Here is a 26,623-nt window from a genome sequence, read left to right as displayed (position 1 = left end):
CACCATAGGGTTCCAGGGGCTTCCCCACGAGGTCTACCGTGACCCTTGACCCAGTTCCTCCGCCCTGCTGGCACACCCTTGCAGTTGCAGCTGCTGTAAAACAGTCAGCACTGTCACTACACATGCCTTCATTTATATGTGTGCGTGAACTTGCAGAACGTTGGTCACCTGATGAAAGCAAATGGCGTGCTGCCGGCGGACAGCCCTGAGCGGGTGGATGTGCAGATACACCTGTTCAAGGTCCACTGCCTGCAGGCCGAGCTAGTCAGTTGTGTTCAACCACGACACCATTACTCAAGCCTGCCACACTCACACTCACTCTGACAGGAGTCCAGTGTGGAGCAACCATTTGGAATGCAATGATTCAGCACTTCAAATCATTACGCGATTTCATAAAATTACACGACTTGCAGTTGTTGGTTCGATTAAATAACCAATTATTTTTCTGTCTCGTTTGAGTTATCAACATCACATGTTCTACCTCATCCGTTCTCGGTTGTGTATTGCATTTGGCATAGAAGTAATAACAGCATTTAATTATCATTAATATTACGCATATGTTTTTGTTAATTGATGATTGATACGTGTTTTTTTTTTTCTTTATTGTTGCCCGGCTCGAGTAGGCAGTGAGCCGGGGGCAGCACGAGAAAGGCAGTGCTCTCTTCTTCAGGTGTAGGGACATGCTCCTGAGCCTTCCCCAAGAGGTACCATGTCTGCAGTGGAGCTTATCCTGGGAATGCCAATTGGTTTGCTGATCAAGCTGTGCGGCAGATATTGAGTGTTTTCCCTTCACATGATATGTATCCTTCATTTCTTTCTCACACATATATGTACATAAACACACCTGCACTCGTACACACACACACACACACCTATACATATGGACACACAAATAACCACACGTACATCTACGCACACATACACCTACAATATGTATACACATGCACACACACAGACGGCGTATCTGTCCATGTTGTGCTACAACTTTGGGATTGAGACATACGAGCAGAAACATTTTGAAGAATCCATCTTCTGGCTCAGGTAAGCTTTCTGCAAAATGTGGTGATGATGATTGAAGAGGTGGCCAAGTGCCTCAGGGAACTAAGACTACATCACTAGACTTGATAATGTCTTGGTTTGAATTTTAGGTTTCAGTCGAACATGATTAAACCGAGTTCTCACGTGTAGCGAGTAGTAGGTCTTATACTGGTCACCAATGAGCCTATCATTTAAAATATGGTATTTCACTCGATGCATCTTCTCCCAGCTCAAATAATAAAAATGTGATAAATAATCTTGCAGGGCATATGAAAGGTGTGCCCCTTTTATTCTCAGTGACATAACATGTGTTTTTATTATATATATTTATATGCACTAAAGCAGAAACTTTATCGCAAAAAATAGCAATTGAATGCTGTTGCTCTGCTATTTTGTGCAGGAGGTGAGGGTTATTATCTTTATAATTTTGCAGACAAAGTTATGACACTGGCAAGATGAACAGCAAGTACAGTGCCAGCTCTACTCACCAGGTGATTTGTGTTCCCACACACACCCCTGTGTTTATTTAAAATGTCAGTTTGCCTCCCTGCTCAAATGAGCATGTGCATGTAGTCCTTTTGTCAATCCACTGCTGGATGAGGGCCACCCAACACCGTGCGGGTTTTGGGGGGTAGTTGACCATACTTCACACTAGTCAGTGTGGGTTGGCATGGGAGCACGAGTAGAATTATTAATATTGCAACTGGCTTTTGCTGCCCACAACATAGCCCCATAGCCTATAAAACGTGTTTGGCCATGATTATCACCTGTCCAAGCAATGTCCAAGCTGTAAACTGATTAGCTTAACAAATCAGACAAGTTCTGGCGCATTCTGGTTATTTGCTCATAGGGCACTGGACTATTGCTTGTATTTAATCAAATGCCATTTACTGATTTGCCAACTGACTGAACATGGATGTCTGTGCTCAGGCCAAGTCACTGCGGTTGCTGGCCAAGGTTTATATGGACTGGGATGCGATCAAGTACTCAGAGAAGGCCCTACATGCCCTGGAGATAGCCACCACTGTGAGTGCATGCTGATATGGTTGGGAAGGAAAGAGTAACAAACTACATTTTTATTGGTGATGGACCATGGATGCAGATATTACAGAGCTACCACTGTAACCTCTGGGGGGCAGCACGTTACCACCCACCTACTACCGAGAGTAAAGATCATCGCATGACAACCAGACTGATATTTTTTACGCAGTCAATTGTAACTTGTTTTATTCATGGGCGATGATGTCTATGTGGGCAGGAAGAACCACACTGGGAGGGTCTGCTCTTAAAAGTGAAGATTCTGACTCGATGCAAAGCATCAGAGACCGCCATTCTCGAAGGTGATTGTATCTGCATTCATATTGTGCATCTGATTTATAATACAGTACATATCTGGTCATTGGTAGAAACATTTATTATAAATCCAGCATGTCCTAAATGCTCCAAATTGTCAAAAATTATTTTCATTAACAATGTATAGTCATTGGAAAAGAGGCTAAAGGGTCTGTATTCTTAATATAAATGTTGTCAGCATTTTGTTATGGAATAATAATTGAGCTATCATTCCATGATATAGTTATTTCAATTACGCCTAAACTCTTAGGAAATAGGTTCGCTAATTTTGATCCAACAGCTGGTCCCACTAAATTGACTATGTTGACAGTCATTCCGTCTGGTCTGAGAGCCTTCCCGTTTTACATTCTGCAAAGTGCAGTGCTTCTTCAAGCTTGACATCTGGAACCTTCTTATCTTCATCTGCAAAAAAAAGTAAATGTTTGATACATATTTTTTGTTGTAGAAATCAGCACATAATTCCTCCACAAGTATCATGGTAATGTTTGTATTGTGTTTTATGGATTCCATCTTGTTGCCTAAGAGCTACTATTTCTGATTTGTCCATCGTAAACCGCATTTGTTCTGCTTTCATGTCCACATTGCTTTTTATGACATCTTCCATCATTTTTGTGTTGTGCTCTCAAAATGTTTCGTCGCGTTTTTTTCGTAGCTCGTTATATATTATCTCGTTAGGAAATTTCATCAATTTTTAGACCTTCATTTTTCTTCAAGACACTTTTATGCTTTCAGATAGTTTGCTCTCTGTTTTCTTTTTAACAGTGCTCCCATTTAAGGTGCACCTGCCATTGCAGTGGTAGTTTGCTTGTTATTGAAAACATTAATTTAGGTACGGTATTGCATTAACTGAATGTCAGCTGCTTGAATAAGGCACATTGGAACAGATGGTCATTGTGCTGTTCGTTGTGCTGGTGATGTTTTAACAGCTGTGGAAGACCTGTTTAAGCAGGATAAACCGGTAACGCATGCACTGGCTGCCTTGAGAAGTCTCTTGCATGACAACAGGTACTTGCAGGCATCATTAATATATCGTGAGAATTATCATTAGGGATGCAACGATTAATCAGTTCTTACACCCCTCGTGTTCATCAATGCTTTGAATGATATTGAGTGACAGGAAGCGGAATGCTTTGATAAAAGAATAAACACAACGTAAAGATATGATATTGAATTATTAATGTAAATGGGCTTAGACAGGGCATGTTGCTTGAAGGGATTATGGATAGTGGTCAAGTCTGACGATGGGCCTGGACAGGTTTATTTGAATGTAAACCTCTCGCGTGCAGGGAGTCACTGTGTTCTAGCTGCCTGGAGAGGCTGAGCAAACATACGCAGCACAGCCTGGAGTTCGGGCAAATCCTTCTCTTCAAGCTGGAGTTCCTGTTACATTTTGGGCACGAGTCACTGGCAAGGCAGCACGTGGAGGATTGCATTACAGGTGACCCATAGAATCAAAGTTGCCCTTAGATGGCTGGGTGACTCATAATGACTGTGTCAGAGGTACTGAGCTGGCACCACTGAGGTCCTGGGTTTAAATCTGGGTTTCAACCACCCCTGATTAAAGTGGGTACTCAATTTTTATAATAAATAATTATGATCATTAAAACCCAGGCCGCTGCCTGGATTTCAACGCAGGATCTCAGCGGTTCATTTTAAAAGTTGAAAATGTGGTGGTGGTGTCAATGTATAGGTCACTACACGGGCAGGTCTCTCTCTGACAGCGTGAAGAAACTCTTCCAAGCCATGATTTGGGAGCAGGCGGCAAAGTTCTATGAGGTGTGACCATCATCGTCGTCATCATCATCATCATCATTGTTAATATGATTATTGGCATCATTATTGTAATCACCATTGTCATCACCTTAATTGTCACCATCGTTATCACATCATGATCGAGGAACAGGCAGACAACTATTTTGAGGTAATACCATCATCATCTTTGCCATCATTGTTATATTTCTTAGCAGTATCATCATCAGCTATGGCAGGAACAATATTCCATCAGCTACCCCCTCATGATTATTGTCATCTGCAGCATTTGTCACACAATTTTAACATGTAATGTATCATTTTTATTACCATCATTAGAAACCTCATCTTTTTATTAGATGTTTCATTAGTCTTACTTTGGAAAATTATCAGATAAAATCAGGGGATAGAACGCACGATACTTTGGAGACCAATGACCTTTTTTCTCTACGTCTTCATGTAACCCGCTCTACTTTTCGATTGTCCCCTTTGTCTCCCATTGCATCCCTCTATCTCTGTGCCCTCCTTTGCCTTCCCCGTGTTGTCTTGTGCCTTATTTCGTTTCACTTTACCTTCTCGATTCTTCCTCTGCCCTTCTCTGTCTCCTTGTGTCTCTCTGTGCCATGTGTCTTCTCGTAGTTCCAGGTCTCTTTCTCTCTCTGCCTCCTTGTAGTGCCTTGTTGTCTCCCCCATGCCTCCCTGTGTCTCCCTGAGCCTCTGTAAAAAAATAATGCCGAATCTTTGCCGTTTGCGTGTACGTTCAGGCCACCGACTATGCCACCGCGCTACAGTGGTACAACTGCTCAGCCAGTCTATATTCACCGGGCTCCAATGACGGGAACCTGGGACGTCTGCATCGTAACCGAAGTATCTGCTACCAGCACATGCTGCAGTATGAGCAGGTGTGTGGACGACACGTGCCAGCGTGTACCATTGTTCACCGACACATGCCTGGTGTGTGCCAACATACTTAATAAAAAAAACATACTAATGCTGGCAACATGTGCCAACCTGGGCCAATGCATAGTTGTGTGTAGAAACTCATACCAGTGTGTACCAACAGTATGTGCAAACATGTGCCAGCATGTGCCACCATACAAAAGTGTCTCAATGCGTAATTTAGCATCTTTACATGCTAACATGTGCAATTTTATACCAACACAAACTTGCATGAGATGGCGTGTCAGTTGTACGTAAACATGTGCCAACATATTAAGAGGGTGCCAACATGTGTTGGCATACGCCAACTTGTGTAAATCACGCCACCGTGTGTCAGTGTGCCAGAACATGTCAATTTTTGTGCCAATACATTTTACATTTTTATTCAGCGCAATTTGTGCATTTACATTCCACCCCAGCCCAAGCACATAAGCTTAGGTATTTACTCTTTCTATTTGGTCATGTGCAAACACATTTTTACCTCAGGTCTTGGGTCTGATTTTGGATTGGCAAGCTACAATAATGATTATGCTGCACATTCGAAAACAGTTTGATCAGATGTCCCGTTCACCAATAAAATGTTGACTCGGCTTACTTGTAAACTATTTTTCCCACAATGACTAATAAAATCCTTTAGATATCAAATTATTTGGTTCTTTCGGTAAAGTCACGTGACTTTACTGAAAAAAGCAAAGAATATGAATCCCTGCAGTCACGAAAGTTTTAAGTCATAGATATCAGATGCAACTTGTGATATCTGCTTCTGCAGGCCATTCTCAAATACAAGGGGTTGCACTGCACTGCGAGAGATACGTGGATACTTTGGCTCATGATGTAACACCAATATAACTATTTGGAGAAAATTGGAAAAATTATAATGTATTTTTGCATGCGTTTTGTTATTTTGCAGGCCATGGAGGCAGCCAAGGAGGCCCAACACTGTGATCCAGACTCCATCAACACTAATTTTGTAATCTACCAACTCACTTTGTCCACAGGGAACATTCAGGGTGGTCAGTGACGTCCGTTATTGTTTTAAAATAGATTTGCACGTGTTGTTACACAGCTTAGTTTCACCATTCACCTTGTAGCACTCGACTGATGCCACTCACCACTTACCAGACACTCACCTGATATGACTCTATTCACCAGGCACTCACTATTCACCAGGCACCACTGACCAGACAACACTCACCAGACACTCACCATGCAGCACACACCTAGTCATAATGGGTTGACACGGGAGAGTGTCAAATCAGCCATTTTTTAAAATTTCACACTGGACATAAAAGTCACTCAAATCAATTCTATATATTTCATAAGTCACATTAGTATCTGTCCAAAGGCTCCAAACAAAACATTACATTTCCTACCTCGCATCATATCCTTTCTGTCAGCCACCTTGCGCATTCAAGTGAATTTTGGCAAGCCGAGGGTGCGGCGCAGGTCACGTGATGTTTAGGGATGATGGACCAATACTGGGGAATGTTCTGATTGGTCAATGATGAAGGGCAGATGAACAGTAGCATTTTAATTTGTAGATATTATGAGCATATGATTTTCACATGCAAGTTTCCACATCCACTGTTGATCTGAGTATGGATTACCGGGTTGCTCTACAACTTCAGGAGTTGAATGAGGGGAAATAATTAAATGCCTGAAGATTCCCACAGCAGTGCGTGGAAAAAGCTTGAGAGAAGAAATGCTCAGCAAACAGCTTAATCCTGAAAGCTGTACTTGCAGTGGTCTAAATCCCATAAATTGTATGCATCGATACATTGTTACTTGACGACAATGCATGCTGGGAGACACTTTGCATTAATCTGCCAAGTAGACAGGAGCCACAATATGACACACAAAGTGCCATTTTTTTGCAATTTACAGAAGTTGATTTAAACTGCTCCATTGTCTTGGATATTGTTAGAATTAATAAAATATCTTCTAATTGAATTTAGGGTTCTGTCTGGAAACAGGAGATGGCGCTCTGAATTTGTAGAGTGTTTATGATTTCAAGTTCTCGAAAACAAATTTAGCATAATTTAATGACAACTTTTTTCAAGAGTCACCTATTTTCAATGGTTAGCCAAATCCTTGTGAATTCATATTTACGTGTGGGAGAGAACTGGTGTACAGTGATCTTGGTGATAATAACGGTGGGTCCTGCTACATTGGGATGTTTGGCCAAACCATTAATAAACACTGCCTAGGTTTTCTCGGTTGTGCTGGATGGCTCTCATATGTGTTTTCAGGTTGTACTGCGTGTTATTCAGCATGATACCCGATGTTTCACCTCACCTGCTTGGAGCTTCTTCAGGAACTGAATTGAAACACGTGAAATGCTTACTTGCTGTAAAAGCTCCCGGTACGTGGAGTGAAACGTCGAACGTGTCACACAACACGTGGTACATTCCAAAAACAAATTGGAGAGCCATCCGTTAATGTATTCAGCTTCATTTGAAAGGAAATCAAAGAAGCTGGAGCAACCCACCATTTATAACACTTTAAGCTTACAACCCAAAGCTACAGTAACGTAATGTGATTTCCTAAACAGCCTACTCCACCTGATGATCATGATGTTAATGATGGCATAGTTTGACCATATTGATAACAGTCACAGTTACTGATGATCATGATGTTAATGATGGCGTAGTTTGACCATATTGATAACAGTCACAATGCTGATAATCATGATGATGATGACAGTAATGATGTCCAACAGCCACAGAGGCCCTCAGCAAAATGGAGATGCTGAGCAAGTCAGTTGAGAATAAGGACTTGTGCCTGGAGCCAAACTCCCTCTCGGAGCTGCTGGAGCTTGCAGCACAGCTCGCCCTAGAGGTAGGAGCTATGTGTAAGGCATGGGTAATAAAATCTGGGAGAGCCCTGGGTTTGACTCCCAGCCATGGCAAACATGGATGAGTGATATATGCATCGGTCATGGGTATCTGGTGCAATGTGTAAACATCACTAGGGATGACGGTTGCACACTGCACCAGCCGCATCTGAATGTCATTGGGCCGATGCGCACATTTCCTTTAGAAAATGTAACATTAAAGACAAGCCACAGTGTGATTGTGGACATGCAACCCAAACTGTGAATCAAAGTGAGACATAAGTCTGCGCTCTTTCAACGGAGGAATAGAAAAACTACAAGAACTCTCCTGAAGCCCTCTTGTGGAAGCAGACCTCAACATTGGCATTCAACTTCTAATCATATTTCCATACACAAGAACAGCTCACTAGGTAGACAAAGGTGGCTAGGCATGGTGCTGCCCTTAACACTTTGTAGTCCACTGTACTCACTAATAGCACTTGTCCCCAATAGTTTGTTGAAGGCTAAATGGGGGATCTCTGCCTGTGTTTGTCTCTATGATAAGTGTTTTTATGTTTGTGTCTATATATGTGTGCGCTTGTGTGGGAGCGGTAGTGTAGTGATCATGTAGCCCGCATGCCCAAGCAGTTTGTGTTTGGTAGCATAGAGGGGGGCTAAACGGGCACGACATGCGCTGGAGAAAAGATGGACTGATGCGGTACGGGAGGATGTGGAGGAGGCTCGTGAAAGACGCTACTGGGCAGTTGGAGGCAGTCGCCCTCCAACAACAACTGAGGGCAGAGGAGCGATGCTCACAACAACGAGCGGAGCGCCGGGTGGCTAAAATACAGCAAACTGCCACAGTAGGGGATACAGCTGGTACACCTGCCAGTCATGTCAGTCGGCCAACCCATGGCACCTTTGTCCCGTGACCTGTCAGCGAGCCTTCCATACTTCACGTGGTCTCAAAGCGCACCTAGCCTGACACAGGCGCCGTGGTGACGTCAATATCACTTAGTGGCGAATGGCGGGTGTTGGTAGCGGTTAGCACACTGCAATAAACCCGGCGAGCCGAGGTTTATTTCCGCTCCCAGCCAACACCAGTAACGAATATCTGAACAAGTCCTGATCCTCCCCTAGGTCGACTCAGCCTCAAATGAGTACCTGATGCAGTGTGTAAACATCGCTATTCGGGAGACAAGTGGCTGGCCATTGTGTTGGCCACCCACCCCCTCGTGTGCCGTGCCAGCCTTTATATGTGCTCGCTAACAGCACTTGCCCCTACAGTCTGTTAAAGGCTATATGGGTATCTTTGTTTTGTGTGTGTATCCACAGTACAAACAGAATAAGTTGGCAGCAAAGGCCCTGGAAATCTTCTCTTCAACTTCTAGTGATATTAAGAAAAACCTGCACGCTCTGAAGTAACCATTTGTGTCTCATCCTATGCACTTGTACAATTGTCACATTACGTAGTATGTTTTTTCGATTAATATTTTGTATTGTAATGGGGTCATGTGACCCCTTCAGCCACTAGTGACCGCTACATTCATTACAACGGTACAAATAATTAAGTAATCAAATCGCTGATGTGGGAGGGGGTGAGATGTGGCATCTCTGTTATTCTCTCATATACAGTATATGGTGGTGGAACGGTGGTGCAGTGGCTAGCACACTGCACTATCAACCCAGCAACCTGAGTTCAATTCTTGGCCATGGTTAACATCACCGATGAGTGATATCTGAAACGATCCTGGGCCCCACTTCGTCAGTCCGAATAGACAAGCATGGTCAAGTATAGTCAAATAACTCCCCAAGACTGACACGGATTGACAAAGGGCTATATGTAAATACACTGCATGGGTTTTCTTAGGGTACTGTGGTTTCCAAACGAAACAGTGTTTCTCCCTCAGACTCCGTGAGGCTGTTGAATGTTATCGATTGCGCATGCGCCAACGCGTGTCGTGTGTAGATGCTTAGTGAGGCTGAGAATAACGAGTGATGAAGAGGAAGACAAGCTGTAAGTGGACTTTTTTATATTCATTTTACTTTTGCAAGAAGGGTTGGTGAATCACAAAGAGATTATCACGCATGTCTGACTCCCATGTTGCAGTGTTACGAGGTAGCATGTAGAAAGTAGATCAAAAAGTAGGCTGCTGGTCTAGCTGTTATTATTTTTTTCGAGTGTCCATGGGTTCTCCCTGGGTCTCTACAATTTATTGGAAAGTCAACTTTAGAAAATATATATTTATTATTCCAGTAAGACCTAGAGCTAGAGGGAGACTGAATGTTGGTTTGTTGTGGGACGTCTACACTTGCATTCCTGCAATGATCACTAAAAAACACTTAACCACACGTGGTGGAGGAGACGTGCTACATTTGGATATTGAATCTTAACCGTAGTTCAAACCTTAACAGATATGTGCACGGGACATCATGGAAGATGATGCCCAGCTGGTGTTTATTGCGTTAATGTCCTTTATTTATTCGGGATAGACTTGCTATCTCAAAACTCCTTTTCAGGAGCTTCCTTCATTGCAATGTTTGATCAATTTCATGAATGTTTGCATGTGAAAGTACTCAGATAACTAATGTGTGTGTTGGGGGGCATAACGCTCAATTTCGCACAGATGGACGCAATAATCATTTTGCTTGGAGTATCACAAATTTCTACATTATTGACCAACCCTTGCCTCTAAAGTGCTGGATCATAGGCTTGTACCACAGACCAGCTATGTTTGTAATTGTTTTATTGACTGTTTTATTTTTTTGTGTGTGGTAAAATTTTCTGACCCTGCGAGCCACATACCAAAACATTAATATGACCGAGAGCCACAAGACAGACACGACTAATGGATTATCTAGTCGCTGAGTGAGCCACGTAGTCGCATGGGGTGATCACGCACCCAGTTCGTTCGCGCTGGTTGACTGGAGGTTTGAATCTTGACTTAAAGCTTTCGTGACTGCAGAAATTCATATTCTTTGGGTCTTTCGGTAAAGTCACGTAGATAGGTTCAAAGAAAATATCAAAAAAACTACGACGTTTCGATTGCAACAAAAGCGGTTGTCTTCAGGAAAAAGACTCAAAGAATATGGAGGTTTAAATTTAGAAATCCCTTGTCTGGCTCCGTTGCAAGGGACTAATGTACTTGGCCACTATCACTTCCACATATTTTTTTCGGTATTCATTTTCTATTGAAAAGCAACAACTATTCAGTTACATGTGAAATTTATCAGGCTGCACTTGAACTGTTCCGTAGATGTGGTTCATTCCTGAATTGCATAATAAACATGATGATGAGTGCCATGCGTGGGTTGAACAGGTTACGCATGTAACCTTGTTAGTCATTGTGCTGGTCGGATGTCGTAAAACCACGTCCGTTGGTTTTACATATTTTCGTGTCTGTGTATGTGTGTGAATGGGGGTTTGGACATTAGTAACATCAATTTAATCTGGCACCTTACACAAGATAAGAGGTGTGGCATGGAATATACATGCCTGTTCAGCATTGTCTCTTCATGCCAAGAATGAAACATCTTTACACATGCTACCCATTTAAGGCTGAGTCGATCTCACGGAAAACCAGGCCAGGTACAGATACCAATTTCCACTGGTGTGCACAATGGCCATTGATGGAATTTTGGTCACCAGGAACATAGCCCTGAGTGTTGTAGCTGCAGCCTTTGTAGATGCTCACTCATAGCACTTTCTCCAATAGTATTTGCAGATTATTGGATATTTGTTCTTTTATTTAGAATGTTAATAATTCATTTTAACTATCATTTGTATTTAGGAAAATGTACTGTATTTACAGAGTCTCAACATATATTTAAAGATTACCCTACGGGGATACATTGTGGGCAACAGATGGCAGTGCAACAACATCCATTGTTGTACGGTAGAATGCTCCAATGTCTTTGCTCCTCAGTTTAACCGACCTGCAGTGATCATCCTGGTCAAGCACGTTCAAGTATCCCCCTCGATCAACACAATGGGAGGATGCAGTAATCCTACAGTGGATTGAAAAAGGGTTGTGTGTACATATACATCCTTGGGAATGTGTTGTCAATGCCATATTAATTATGTCATGTTGGGGGAATGCTGGGTAAAAGGCCAAAAGTAAGTCACATTGAAGAATCCATATAAGTAAGTCAGAAACTAAACAGTGGGTCTTGGCACGTTTGTGTGCATTACCACGTTAACTTTGTTATGCCTTTGTGTGCGCACATGCATGATTGTTTTTACAGGATAAAGGACATGGTCCCGATGATCTCCTATCAGCAAACAGGTGAGATGCAATGTTCCTTAGGTTTAAATATTATTGTTGTCTTTTTTCCCAAATTTTGTCGGATTATGCTATTGGTCTCATGTCATCATACCAAGTATCAATTCGGATCTCTCACATTGCAATCGTTTATGTTGTAGCAAGGCTGACGGAAAGGAAGTTGGAATTTATCCAATTTATGTGTAGAAGCAAATGTATTGTTACGATTTTATGTGTGCAATCATTGGTGACCACAGACCATCAACTCACCACACTTGAAAAAGATTGTTTAATCACAGGCGGCTAAAACCTGGATTCAAACCCAGGATATCAGTGGTGTGAACTTGGCACTCTGACCTCTGAGCACATTGTGTTTCAAGTCACATGATGCACATCCCGGTTACAACTCAAAAACATTCAATAGCAAAACTTCGAAACGTTCCTACTTTGTGTGTTTTCTCATATCGCCCATTTTTATACTGTAGTCCAAAACACATCCATTGACGCCATTACAATAAAATGCTCCCTGATTTTGAGTATGTCTTGTAATCCACGTGTTCCTTTTCCTGTCACAGTGTACTTTTCAAGCATGCATTCTTCATGTGTTATTGTACACGTTTAGGTTTTTGTACCATTTTCTCTGTCAAATAAATATTTTATCATGTACTTGTCAATGATTATGTCATTGAATCTTTGGTTACATACTTTTACTATGCACAGAAAATACCCCATCAAAGTTATATCAGAAATAGTTATGTGATATCACCTTGTTCACTGCATTGCTCACTACCGTGCTCTAAGAGTTCCAAAGCACAATGTCGATTGTAGATTTGGAGAATAATTGAGGGGAAAAGTATTTCTATTACACGTTTAAATGTTTTGTGTTGTTTCAGCTCTAGATAAACTGAAGGACTGTGATGGCAAACTTACAGTTGAAGAAAGGAATGCTGATGCAAACTGGTTTAAAAGTATTGGTGAGTCTTTTTGAAGGTATAATTTATGGCAATACAATACAATTTGTAAAGTGTACAAATGTGAATGAATCTCAAGCCCTATACAAAGTCTCTAGCCCCCATCAGTGACTGCTTTATCATTTTATGTTGTGAATGAAATGGTCTGTTTTTCCCCTTTTTTCATTGGATTATGAGTTCGTGTATTTGTTGCTTGTTTTCCCAGCTTGGAACTTTGCATTGGATAGTGAGAATGGTCCTAAAAATATGGAAACATTTTTCATGCTGTCATATCAGGTGAGTTTTAAGCATTTAATGTGTGTGTACCTACACATTGTATGTATTAAGATCATGTTTGTATTTATCATCACTCATTGTCATCATCACAGCTGTCGTCGTTAATGACAATTTACATTGTTATCTGGTGATGCCATGATAAAAATCGTCATAATTATCACTTTTATCACTTTTAACATCAGCACCAGGAGAAGTGATGGGTTGTCTCAGATGGTAGAGCATTGTGTCGGCATTGCTGAGATCCTGGGTTTAAATTCAGGGAGCTGCCCATGATTAAACCAGGTTCTCAAGTTTAGTTATTTAATGGTCTCAACCTGGTCACCAATGACTAGACAAAATAATCATCATTTAATATTTTTTCTGCAGCTCTAAGAATAAGAAATATTGGTTTGATTGTCATGTGACGAACACGTCTTTTTTAAATACCTGGGTGAGTAAACAATTGGTAATTTGAAGAGCCTTCAGAAGTAGTTCTGTGAGCAACCATTTCCGTGGTCTCTTCTGTAATGGGGTGATGCACTGCCACGAGAGAGTTCCTAATGGGTTATTCATCTCACGATGTGATGCCGATAGCACAATTGGGAGAAAATTTGGGGGGGAAATTCCAAAATTATCAAAATCATCAGCATTAACGTGTAATAATAATTGTGCATTTATTAATTTGGGAAAGCCATACTCAGAATCTTTATTTATCCTGGAGGTATCCGATGAGCTATGAAGATTTTTTTGACAAATTTCCAGTTAGCCTCACTGAGTCTTGGAACTTTTGGCAATTTTTTTTTTATCGTCCATCATTATTACCATTACCCACCATTCACCACTAAGTGACGGTGATGTCACTACAGTGCCTATGCCAGGCCAGGTGCACTTTGAAGCCACGTGAAGTGTCGAAGGCTCGCTGACAGGATGTCACGGGAGAGACCCAGGTGCGATGAGTTGACTGACTGAGATGACTTGCAGATGTATCAGCTGTGCCAACTGAGGCACACAAACGCGCACTGTCACCACAGCCATCATCTCCTGGCGCACGCGGTTAAGTTTAGAAAGTAAAAATAAAGTTACCCACAAACCATTTAACAAATCAGCGGCCAAAAATTCCAAAAATTCACAAGCTGCGCAGATCCCGTCAGTTAAGCAAGCCTGCGTGAGAGAAGCACCACCTCTCCTCGGTGTGTGCGCATTTGTGTGCCTCAGCTCTCACGGCTGTGTGTCGAGGACGTGCCCCAACTCCTCGCCCAGAAGACCTGCCTGGTGATGGCAGCAGGGGCGGCGCTGCAATTAGGAAGAGAGAGCACGGGCGACGAACAGGTTTTGTTAACGCAAAGTTGTAACCATTGAAATTGTTTTTTTATTATTAAACAAGAGCCCGGTACAGAGCGCGAGCAATGGGGAGAAAGAGTACAAGCCTGAGGCCAGATGACCTTGGGCAGGGAAAAGGGAAATATGGTTGGGCTCACTGCCCTACTCATATACAAAAAGGGGGGGGGGAAGAGAATGTCCTCAAACAGAACCATAAATAAAATAACATACATGCACAAAGTGAGCCTGTCATTATTTTGGGTCCAGGATTTTATTCAATCATGAAAATGAAATGACTAAATGAATCCACAGACTAAGACTCAATCAAGCATTTGCAGGTGTTCGTTGACTAGACTAAGATTAATGAGACTAAAATGCTGACTGCATTAAGACTGGTGCTGATGGCTCGAGTTATTTTTGTGTCGCATAGTTGGCTCAGCTCACAAGGGTGCTGGAGCACACCGAGGCGTGCCGGGAGGTCGATGCCAGATTGAGGACAGAGGTTAAAGGTGAGAGTCTGAGTGGGAAGTGGCTGAGTGGGCTCAGAGGGCAAATATCACGTTAGAGTTATGTATGTGTGCACCCGCACATGTGTGTGCATGAGTGCTTGTGTGGGGAGCGGTAGTGCAGTGGTTAGCATGCTCCGCTACGAACCTGGCGACCCGGGTTCGATTGCAGCTCACGGTCAACACCAGTGATGATTATCTGAACCGGTCTTGGTGGCCCCCTAGGTCGCATCAGCCTCAAATTAGTACCTGGTGCGGTGTACAAACATCGCCACGTGGGAGACAAAGGCAGATGGGCGTGGTGCTGGCCACCCACCCCCTTCGTGGGCCGTACCGGCCTTCATAGGTGCTCGCTAACAGCATTTGCCCTGCCGACACACCCGCTCACATGCTCACCAGCGTGTGTACTGTTTGTCCACCACAGTTGCCGCTGCTGGCCACCAGCTGGCGCTATTACACTACATATGTATGTATATTATTTGGTTCTTTCGGTAAAGTCACATAGATAGAAAAATAATAAAAATAAAGTGAATAAAAATAATACTGTAGCCTGGTTCTTAATCAGAGTGAGTGTGCTGGCAATCTCTAATGTAGAATGTAGCCTAGTCTCCATTATAGACTGCTAGTACGCTCACCGAGGTTGTATACATTATAGACTGCCAGTACATTCATCCAGCTTAATAACTATTGCTACAGTCTACATTATAGACTGTCAGTACACTCACTCCGATTAAGAACCAGTATTTTTTTCTTTTTTATTCACTTTATTTGTATTATTATTTTTCTATCTACGTGACTTTACCGAAAGAACCAAAGAATATGAATTCCTGCAGTCACGAAAGTTTTAAGTCGAAGTATGTATGTTGAACTTCTTTCTCACCATACAAAGCCAACCTTGCCAATCTGAGATGTGGGGAAGGACGGCAAACTAAATATGAAAAGCAGTTTTAAAGAAATTAGTTTTTCAATCTAGATTTAAAAGTGCATAGCTCCAGTGGCTTCCTAACATTGGAAGGACGAGCATTCCAGACCTGTTGCTATTTTTAAGAATTAGCACCAAGGAGACAATGGCAGCAGGCTACCGTGGTGTTCGCCACAACACCCCCTCGTATGCCATGCCTACTGTAATAGCTGCCTGCTAACATCACTTGCCCCAGCAGTCTGTAGGGTTGTACGAGGATACCTTCATTTCTCTTGTATGCGTGTGCATGCACGTGCTCGTACTTGCGTACACTTGTGTGTTTACGTGTGCATTTCTGGTCTGGAAGTGGGGCAGCCCCAGCGAGACCCGTCCAGTGCCCTAATGCGTCTCTACGAGCTGGAAGCAAAAGCCAAGCTGTGCAGCCTTGAGGGTGAATGCTCTGACCGCACAAGTGTGGCAAGCCCAAGGTTAGAGGAGGCCCTGCAGTCCCTGTTCGATTTGCCTGACGTGGAGCCCCATGCTCTGGAAACTGCAGCAGGTAACAATGAGTGTACAGCACCAAATGGCATTGCACTGCATGACACTCGGTTGCACTGTACTGTTTTTTTTCCCCCTGTACTAATTTGTAGGCGTGTTATGATTCACCTAGCCTTAAACCAGATCACCCAGAATGTGCCTAGTCTTATCAGATCTCAGAAGCTAAGCAGGTATGGGTCTGGCTATTGATTGGATGGGTGGCCACCACGCATAACAGGTTGTTGTATGCTGCTGTGATGGGTAGCAGAGGGCAGTGCAACAAAATCCATTGTATTACCATCCTCTATATTTCATGATGAAGATTGTTATAATGGTGATTGTGATTGTGTCTGCAGCACTGCTGATGGACCCACCTGCCCACTACCTGAACCTGAGCAAGAAAGCCCTCCGTTTCGCCTTCTCTATGCACCTCAAACGAACTCCAGTGAACACAGAGACGTGCAGGTGCATGTCCGTCCATTACCTCTATGGTTACTGTGGTACCACAGTGTACTTCTGTTATTTCCTTCAGTTTGTATTATCCTCACTTATCCAACAAGCTGGTGTCAGCTGATCTTGTGGTTTGGATGATTTTTTTAAATGTATACAAGAGCTTCATAGCTCATTGGATTCTCCAGGATAAATAAAAAATCTCCATCTTATAGAATAAAAACTTAAATGTGAAAAAGCACGGAGAGGTACATCATTAAATTACACAGATAGAAAGAGGAACACATGGTTCAGGGAACATACACAAGTCAGAGGCGTCATTTTGAGTGTTAGAAAAAGTAAGTGAGCTTTGGCAGGAAACATCGTGATAAGGGATGATTATCTGTGGTTGAAGCTAACAAAACCACAATGTATATATGTTGAACTTCTTTCGCACCATATACGATTTGGAGATATTGGACGGAACGTACTTGAGGCGAAGTCCATCGTGAAGGTAGAGCAATTAGATGTGAAGGCGCTCGATGTATTGTTGCATCACAAGACAGTGTGAGATGGTGACAACTTGGGGAGCCCCTCGTCTTGACTGGATAGACCATGGTTGATAATTATAATTATGATTTAAAAAAAATATTCCCAATTCATATTGCATGTGTATAGCACTATAAAGTACATTTTATAAATTAATACCAATGTTGTACATGCACCACAATGTCAAAAATAAATTGATGTGTGAGTCAAAGCGTGAATCCAAATCATGACAATTGAATTGAGAAGGAAGTCTATCATTATATGCATGATTATCATCATTACCAATGTCACCACTATCATTGCTGCATTTAGCCATCATCCATAAGTGGATTGGTCAAGGATGATGATGTTGAATAGGACTTGTCATGTGTGTGTTTGTATGAACAGTAAGATCCTACACAGCCTCATACAGGCATCCTTGCCCCGTGGGGTCATGGAGGATCCCGATAGCGATGAAGAGGCATGGGGCTACTTCCAGGACGCCCTCTTCCTGCTGGCCGACAAGGTACCAGCCCTCACCATAGCCTTAACCAATACACCAGCCCTAGCCTTATCCATAAAACCAAGGTGATAGGCCTAACATAATGGTTGAAATAACCAATGCACAAGCCCTAACCATAACCAAAGTGATAGACTGAACCTTAACCAGGGTGATAGCCCTAACCCTGACAACAATTCTAACCCAATATTGTTTGTTTCAGAACGTGTGTATGTGTGAGGAGCACTGGCACTTTATTTCAGGTCATGGCTATCATCATTGGCAATTGATATCCAAACTGGCATTATGCCTTCGACCTACTCACCCTCAAATGAGTACTGGGCCTTATGCTTGTGCTGGTCATTGCACCATGCCCAGCGACCACACTGTCATGCACCATGCCTATCTAACTAGGTGTTTACTGACAGCACTGACGCTATCAGTCTATAAGTCTACACGTGGGGCTGGTGGTGGGGGGGGGGGTTTCTGTGTGTGGGCGATCGATAGCAGGACGGCTACCCCGAGCTGCAGGTGCTGTGGCTCTTGACGACGGCGTGGAACCGCGGCGTTGCCGTGCTAACCTACGGACGCGCCTCGAAGGTGGCGGAGCGATGGTGCAGCCTGGCCATGCGACTGCTGACGCACCTCACCTCACTGAGGTCCAGCTATCAGCAGAAGGTGCCAGAGATATTGCCTGTAGTCATTCACTTGCTCGCTCGCTCACTCGTTCACCTGTTTTATATGTGCATGTGTGGCACTTTTTGTCATCGCACTGCTGGAGGAGGATCACTCCACCGTGGCATTTCGAGAGTAACATATATAAACGTGTAACGGTTCTCTTGCCGTCATTCAATTAATATCGACGATTTAAAGCAAAAACTGATTATTTCTGTTCTATCCCATTTGAGTTGTTTGATGGCGATTTTGTTATGTCATTGGTGACCGAGCAGAGGCACTAAAATTGCTACGTTTGAGAAGCCGGACTAGAACCCAGGATCTCAACAGTACTGACAATGTCTGCGACACCATGTTAGACCCTTGTGACACTCAGTCTCCTCCTATGCCCCCTGTTTATCTTAACATTCCACTTCAAGGGCTGTGGTTTGGCCAGATATTTTGTGGGTGCTTGTTGTGCCTATGAAACCTAAATTGTTGACTTTGCCTTTTGCAAATGTCACAAACACACACGCACGTATGTGTCACACATCTGTGCTTCTCGCCATAAGCCCACACTAACCAGCATGCTGATGTACGGGCAACTAACTCCTATGACTTGCAAGGCATGGGGAGGTCCTCATTCAGCAGTGAAATTACAAAAGGGCTGTATGTGTACAATCCAAACAGCTCCTGTCTTGTAGCTGCACACCTAGGCTGCATGACTCCATTATTGAGGAAAAAGATACTTTAAATTGTAATTTCAGGCTTTCCACAATAGCACTGTGGTGACGTCACTGATGATCTGTTAAAAGTTACAGTGGTCAGACTGCACAGTGGCATCATTCAGAGTGCTACTTCGGCATTCATGAAACTCACTTTAAATTCATTGTTGTCATTAACGAAGCTTTACATTAATTTCGGACAGTCCAAGACACATAGATGAGGGTTCGTCACCTATATTTTCTGGCAGAACACATACAAAAAATTGGCGTCTGCTGGCTGGCTCCATGGCATGTCACGTGTACAGACGTCATGACATCACGATGTCATGTGACATCGTAACGTCTGTACATGCAACTGCAGATTTGTACCTCTTATCGCTAGGTTTCTCATCTCTTGTAAATTTCGATTTCATCTCACTCATCTTTATATGTTGTCTACAGGCCTCTGATCTCTATGTCTTTGTTTATATTTCTTTAATCTTTTGATGGGCCACTCTGAGAGGCTTCACAGGCCACATCTCGCCCATTGGCCATCAAATGAAGAACCCTGGCCTAGGCATATACCCACACGATAACAACTGTTATGTTTTTGGACTGCTAATATGTAAATCAGAATTGGAATCAGAATATTTGTTTAAACTAGAGGAATCTGTTGAGCTATAAATCTATTTTTCACAGATGTCTATTAGGGACGGGTAAGAACATGACAACAACAAACAATACAAAAGCACGATATATATGCAGAAAAGCAATCTCTGTCTCCACATAAAAAATTTAATATATTTAGTCCATCAGCCTATTGGCTTTCCATGAAGGATTTCAGAGAAATGAGCAAGCTCCCAGGTTGATTGCAGCATTTGTTAGCAGAAGAGGTATTTTCTATGACAGTGCCACCATTTGAGTTGACGTTCGGCCAAAAGCCCAGTGGTGTTGACACATCGCTGAGAATCTCGATGAGAGTGCGTGTATGTTTGCGCGTGTCCTGCAGTTGACACCACTGTACACGGACATTCTGGAACGAGTGGAAAAGGCAAAGGAACATGAGGTCAAGGAGGAGTGAAGCACGGCCCACACATAAATAAGTCTGTCACTTGATGTTTCTTTCAGTGAACTTGACTTATAGCCAGGTGACAGTTAATTTGAGATGGAAGTCTATTTCACAAGGGAGACCTGAGAAAGTCATCGTCCACATCATCCACAATCTATCCACCACAAGATGGTCTCCCGAAGTCATTGCCATCTCATATGTCAATATGAGAATATGTCTAGCTCCTGCTCATGAGCTGATATCATTCAGGTAGATAGATGCAGTGTAAGAATATGACATCAAATACCACAAATATTAAAGAAAGAATGTCACTAGTAGAAATATAAGTATACATTACAAAATGTGCATACACATTTCCTATGACCAAACCACCCTGAATACCCCCGATCTTGTTACTTATCAGAAGCCAAGCTGGTTTATACTTGCATTGGAGACTGCTTTGGAATACCAGGTGTTGTAGGTTTGAGCTGCGAGGTGGCCAGGACAAAGCAGGCCAGAAAAGGATTGAATCAATCTGTGGAGTTTTGAGTATCCTCTGCTACGCATATTTTTTTTCACGATACCTTGGTCTTCTCTCACATGCCAAATACAATTGAAAGGAATTGGCCAAGCATCCCAGTGCAGGATCCTCCTGAAAAGGAGTCTTGAGACTAAGCGAGTAATTCCTGCATACAACATCGAGAGGATGACTTGCTCGACAAACAAAGGGCTTGGATAGTGATACCTTTCATTACTGTTAAAGCTAAGTGCTATACTTATTACTATAACTCAAAATAGCAACATGCCAACACATGGTTCACAAATACCCACTGCATGTGCATCATAAACGCCCACACACACTCATCTTAAAGACAAAGATCTCCCTGTGTAGCCTTGTTGACTGCCAAGGCAGGAATTTTGCACCAAACACAAAGAAGTGGTCGTGATGGCAGTGGGTTTCACATCACACATATGCTCGGCCATCTCTGTTGAGTCAACCTTGGGGGAACACGTGCAGGATTAAGTACCTCGATTAGCCACTGGTTATTGGTTATGTTGTTTGTTGTGGTCAGGAATTGAATCCTGGTTGCCAGGTTTCTAGTCCAGTGCATTTAAATGTTGAAAAAGTTGCATTAAATTGTTGTTGGGCAGTTTCAGCAGTTGTTGGCATTTTTAAATGATTAATTACAGTATGTGGGGGTTTCACAGCTGTGCTGGTTAGCTCTCCGACGTGTTTTGGGTTGTACTATGTGTTCAAGTTTATTTTGTTTAACCAGGGGAGAACACAAGAGATCAGCATGTATGTTGAACTTCTTTCGCACCATACGTAGCCAACCGTGCTAATCAGAGGTGCGGGGGAAGGACAACAAACCAAACACAAAAAGCAGCATAGTCTCACTTCCGAGAGTGACGTTTAGCATGGGTTTGCAAGTACGGGGCATTGATTGTAATGTATAACCTCAATTGAATACACTTTTGAACGACTCAATTCAGTTCCTGAAGATGCCACCAGAACATGGAACGGAACCTCGGATATGATACCAAAGCAACACGCAACACAACCAAAGAGCACATCGGAGAAATTAACAGGTTTAAATTGTGTTCATTGTTAAACATTACATTGCAAACGCATAGCTGGCAAACGCGGTTCTGTTTCATCAGCACCATGGTGCACACCCAGTCTCCGTTGCCCTTGTTGGATTTCAACTATCAGTGAGAGTAATTGAGACTTTGACAACCCGTAACAACTCCCTAATCCACAAGTAGAGCTTTGTTGCAGAGATGGTGGATTACTTTGAAGTGATTGGATGATTACATATATGGTGGGAACATTTTTCCATGAAAATCTAAATTAGGGTTGTCAAATGTTTCAATAAAGTAATTGTGGGTTATGTAATGAACAAATGTTAAATGTAGGTTATAAAAAATTTTCTGAACACACCAACACATTTTCATTAAGGTTACTCGTTCTCTGTGTCAGGACAGCATATTCCATTGCTACTCGTTCAGTGAGCCATGTTGATTACTGTGCTTTTGCTATTTGTTGTTAGCAGCACTGGAAAGATTTGAGTTTAATGGTGCAATTTAGTCGAACATTGATAAACATAGAATATAGGTAGTGCTAATTGAGAATAAATAATTCTAATTTTAGAACACTTTAATACAAAGGGGCCTGATTTATGTGTTGGCAGAAAGACCACAAATATTTGGCATCTACCCATTCATAGATGAAAACCGATTCTTGCAGTCATGATCCGTGCATCACATCGACTGTCAAATAATTAATTATATGCGAATGTATCATTAGGCTAACAGAACAAACACGACATACTGTACAAATCAGGTAACAGAAGTGAGAAAAAACTGATTATTCAAGCCAATTCTGACTCCAAATTGAGACAATTTCTCAAAGCATCAGGGAAATGGGCTTTGAATCATGACATTGTCATCAGTCAATAAATCCACTGCTAGTTGAAAGCCTTCCCAAGCCGTCGCCATCTCTTCTTATCCTGCAAAGTAATAATATACTGAGCACCTGCACACGAGCTGATTTCATTGCTGCATCTTCTCGATGGACGTAATCACTGGCGCGTTTTGTTACAAGCCTACTATTTAATGCCGATTTGACCGTTTTCTACCAAACAATCGGTCGTAATCATTATATATCCGCCAACGTGTAGATGAGGCTGAAGGTTGACCATCCGATGGGGAGACATTCAAATTTGATAGCACTTTCTTGTTTGCTGTAACTCCGTTATAAAAATGATGCTGAAACATTTTTTTCTTCGTGGTTTCACCACCTGTTACTGAGGCTCAATAAAATAATTTGACGTTCAATGCTTGGAATTACTGGACTTTTATTAACATTTCACAATGGTGCAATATTTATAATTTCTAGCCCTTTTGTTTATCAGCTGTTGTGCGAGGGCCTCCCCATGCCGTATGTCATGGGCGGTTGTTTGGCGATACATTTCCAAGCTGGTCGGTGCAGATTGGTAAAGGTTGGGGAGATGGCATCTACTCATGACCAGTTATCATACCACTTACCACTGTTGTTATCACAGTAGGAAATCAAAATTAAGGCCACTGGGTTCATAACACAGCATGCCAAACACTGTGCCACTGCTTCGAATATATACTAAAATAAAACTATGTTGGTAGTGGCAAAAAAGCACAAATTAAATAATATACCACATTTTCTTTGGTTCTTTCGGTAAAGTCACGTAGAATGAGAAGAAAATAATAAATTAATAAAATAACACTATAAAATTCTCACGACGTTTCGGCCACAACACAAGTGCCCTTCATCAGGTGAAGGGACGAGACTGTCTCGAGGACAGCGCCAAGTTGTGTTGTGGCCGAAACGTCGTGAGAATTTTATGGTGTTATTTTATTAATTTATTATTTTATTCTCATTCTACGTGACTTTACCGAAATAATCAAAGAAGATGAATCCTTGCAGTCACGAAAGCTTTAAATCGAAAAATATACCACATTTTAAAAATTAACATTGGCATAACAGACAAAATACATTGCTTACATTGGATAATTTCCTCTCTTCATAATCAGTCGATAGACTGAGGGACCCGTCTCTTATTGCATCTAAATCACATTATCGTTAAAATGATGAAATTCTCTAAAAAATATTTGTATATACGTATGTTTGAAACAATTTTTCTGTAAGTCTAGGTGTTGAGAAACACCAAAACACTTTATAGTAGTGTAAAATACACGGGAAAAAAATCACCCAAGAATGTGTTTTTTACTCCAGAGTGTAATTTCACACTTTTGCAAGACATTTTTGTAAAAAAAAGGTACAATTGAGCACTTGTTCTGTAAAAACTGCATGGGTACAGTTGTGCATTTGATCAAGTTCCTGATTTGTGTATGTGTATGCATTTCTGCGTATGTCTGCATTTTCGCGGAATAGTATGGCACTGCGCTACAAACCGAGTGACCTGAGTTCACTGCCCAGCCACAGCCCACCTCAGTGGTGAATGGTATCTGAACCTGGTCCTCCCCTGGGTCGAATTCGTCTAAAATAAATACATGTTGTGGGGTCCATACTCTTTGGTTTTTTCGGTGACTTTACCGAAAAAAAAATGAAAGTTTTTTTAAATTAAAATTTTCTACCTACGTGACTTTACCGAAAGAACCAAAGAGTGTGGATTCCTGCAGTCACGAAAGCTTCAAATCAAGAATGTTGTGGGGTGTGTAAAAAAAAATGCAGTGTGGAGACAAACGTGGTTGTTGGTGCTGGCCACACCGCCTCGTGGGTCATACTAGCCTTAGGTGCTTGCTAACAGGACATGCCCCAACATTCTCCATATATTGTATAGAGTGTCTTTGCATTTGTGTACATTTGTGCATTTGTCTGAGTTTGTGGCTGCACCAATCTGCCTTTGTGCGAGGACCTGGATTTGTGGCTTTGTGTGTACGTGTGTCACTAAAGTGTTCTCATTAATAATTAACATTTTGTCACTAACCATTAAAAAAAGTTCCCTTGAGCCAGGTATGCATCAACAAGAGAGATTATTTTTATGGACTCTTAAAGGCTCCCACCTGAACCCACATGCACACAAGTGCTAAAAAATGTGAGTTCACGTCCGAGCGTTTGCCCTTGTTTTTTAGCACCTCTCTTGCATGTTTGGTGGAGGCAAATATTGTGAATGTTCCTGAAGTTTAATCTGAACCCAACTACATACACTGCCAACCCACCTAAGACCTAATCTCATAGAGCAGAGCACAGTTATGCAGGTAGGTTTTGTCTTCCCAAACCACAGCGTCTTCATTCGTTGTAATAGATTAGGGGTCCCGATGGCCAATGCTGGAGATACCTCCACACCTCGCTATTTTTTCCTTCTGCCAGCTGCCACAACTGTTGTTGACACCTGACCAACCTCCAAGCACCACTTTTAGAGTTTCATCACCATGGTCATCTCTGACTTTAGCTCTTCTCTACTCCTTCGTACACACAGGTGATATGTCTTGACTTAAAGCTTTCGTGACTGCAGGAATTCATACTCTTTGGGTCTTTCGGTAAAGTCACGTAGATAGAGTTTATTCCTGCAACAGCAGTCTGAGGCAGGAAGAAATATATTATACTAGCTGTACTACCCGGCTTCGCCCGGGACTTGGATTCACCACTCACGGCCGCCTTTGTCTCCCCAGTGGCGATGTTCACACCACACCAGTTACTCGTTTGAGGCTGAGTCGACCTAGGGGAGGCCCAAGAGCGGTTGAAATAATCGTCACTGGTGGTGGCCGTGAGCGGGAATCGAACTCGGGTCGCCGGGTTCGTAGCGCAGCGCGCTAACCACTACACTACAATGCGTTATGCTTCCACATGCCGGGTCACATGACAGATTTGACGTCACAGCTCACTTGCCGTGCAAAAAATAATAAGCATTATTGAGCTCCCCCCCCCCCAAAAAAGTGTATTTTTATACATTTTGCATGGTGTACAGTCTGTAAAGTACCCACATGGTAAATTTAAAGTTTGTTGCATGTCAGGAAGTACGCTAAACATTTTGAACAGACACACATTCACAACTTTGCCTTTTATATATATGAAGATTTCTTCCTGCCTCAGCAGTCCGCCTGCTGTATTTTTCACCTGAAGACGATTGCTTGTGTTACGATCAAAACGTCGTGATTTTTTATTTTATTTTTCTATCTACGTGACTTTACCGAAAGACCCAAAGAGTAGGTGATATGTCCTTCAAGGATCACTTTTACGATCTTTTGTCAGCTTTGGTTGCAGACCTCTGGGTGCCACTCCTTTGCCTGTATCGATCGATAACATGCCCTCATCCCTTCTCCACGTGTTCCACCCATCACAACCACGTCTTACTGATATAAACTATAATTATTTTCTGCCATGTTCTATTACAAACTTCCACGTTGCTTACTCTAGCCTGTTAGATGTTAGTCAACTGCATTCACATTATCTCCCTGCTCAAACAAGTGTAGGGCAGTTGTCACGGCCTGTAGCTGCTCACTGCTTCGCAAAGGCCTCCCCATTAAGTTATTTCCTTAGTTTTTGTCCAGTAGCGACCACCAAATCCTTTTGAGTTCACCTCGCTGCCATCTCTTCCACCGTCTGCCGCTACTTTTG

The 26,623-nt window shown here is 42.4% G+C and overlaps 1 protein-coding gene across 5 annotated transcripts in view; it reads left to right on the top strand.

Annotated features, from left to right (window-relative positions):
• The window catches only part of TEX11 (testis expressed 11), a 28,220-nt gene extending 4,877 nt beyond the window's left edge, over nucleotides 1-23,343 (top strand). For 3 of the 5 annotated variants that reach the window (XM_032958320.2, XM_032958319.2, XM_032958321.2), the window contains exons 7-30: nucleotides 157-264; nucleotides 624-704; nucleotides 956-1,041; nucleotides 1,472-1,529; nucleotides 1,969-2,064; nucleotides 2,297-2,378; nucleotides 3,318-3,396; nucleotides 3,678-3,829; nucleotides 4,082-4,167; nucleotides 4,905-5,042; nucleotides 5,990-6,092; nucleotides 7,799-7,917; nucleotides 9,227-9,312; nucleotides 9,861-9,908; nucleotides 12,137-12,177; nucleotides 13,047-13,127; nucleotides 13,330-13,400; nucleotides 14,595-14,708; nucleotides 15,130-15,208; nucleotides 16,474-16,665; nucleotides 17,000-17,108; nucleotides 18,009-18,126; nucleotides 18,607-18,777; nucleotides 20,467-23,343. In XM_032958320.2, the coding sequence (XP_032814211.1) occupies nucleotides 157-264; nucleotides 624-704; nucleotides 956-1,041; nucleotides 1,472-1,529; nucleotides 1,969-2,064; nucleotides 2,297-2,378; nucleotides 3,318-3,396; nucleotides 3,678-3,829; nucleotides 4,082-4,167; nucleotides 4,905-5,042; nucleotides 5,990-6,092; nucleotides 7,799-7,917; nucleotides 9,227-9,312; nucleotides 9,861-9,908; nucleotides 12,137-12,177; nucleotides 13,047-13,127; nucleotides 13,330-13,400; nucleotides 14,595-14,708; nucleotides 15,130-15,208; nucleotides 16,474-16,665; nucleotides 17,000-17,108; nucleotides 18,009-18,126; nucleotides 18,607-18,777; nucleotides 20,467-20,538 (2,370 nt within the window). In that variant the 3' untranslated portion in view covers nucleotides 20,539-23,343. The remainder of the gene's footprint in view (nucleotides 1-156; nucleotides 265-623; nucleotides 705-955; nucleotides 1,042-1,471; nucleotides 1,530-1,968; nucleotides 2,065-2,296; nucleotides 2,379-3,317; nucleotides 3,397-3,677; nucleotides 3,830-4,081; nucleotides 4,168-4,904; nucleotides 5,043-5,989; nucleotides 6,093-7,798; nucleotides 7,918-9,226; nucleotides 9,313-9,860; nucleotides 9,909-12,136; nucleotides 12,178-13,046; nucleotides 13,128-13,329; nucleotides 13,401-14,594; nucleotides 14,709-15,129; nucleotides 15,209-16,473; nucleotides 16,666-16,999; nucleotides 17,109-18,008; nucleotides 18,127-18,606; nucleotides 18,778-20,466) is intronic. The other 2 variants (XM_032958323.2, XM_032958322.2) reach the window with 2 other exon arrangements.
• Nucleotides 23,344-26,623: the final 3,280 nt, after the last annotated feature.

Source organism: Petromyzon marinus, chromosome 21, assembly GCF_048934315.1.
Source record: "Petromyzon marinus isolate PM22_M1 ecotype Great Lakes invasive population chromosome 21, UKy_Petmar_22M1.pri1.0, whole genome shotgun sequence".
Taxonomy (NCBI): domain Eukaryota; kingdom Metazoa; phylum Chordata; class Hyperoartia; order Petromyzontiformes; family Petromyzontidae; genus Petromyzon; species Petromyzon marinus.
This window is presented reverse-complemented; position numbering and strand designations above follow the sequence as displayed.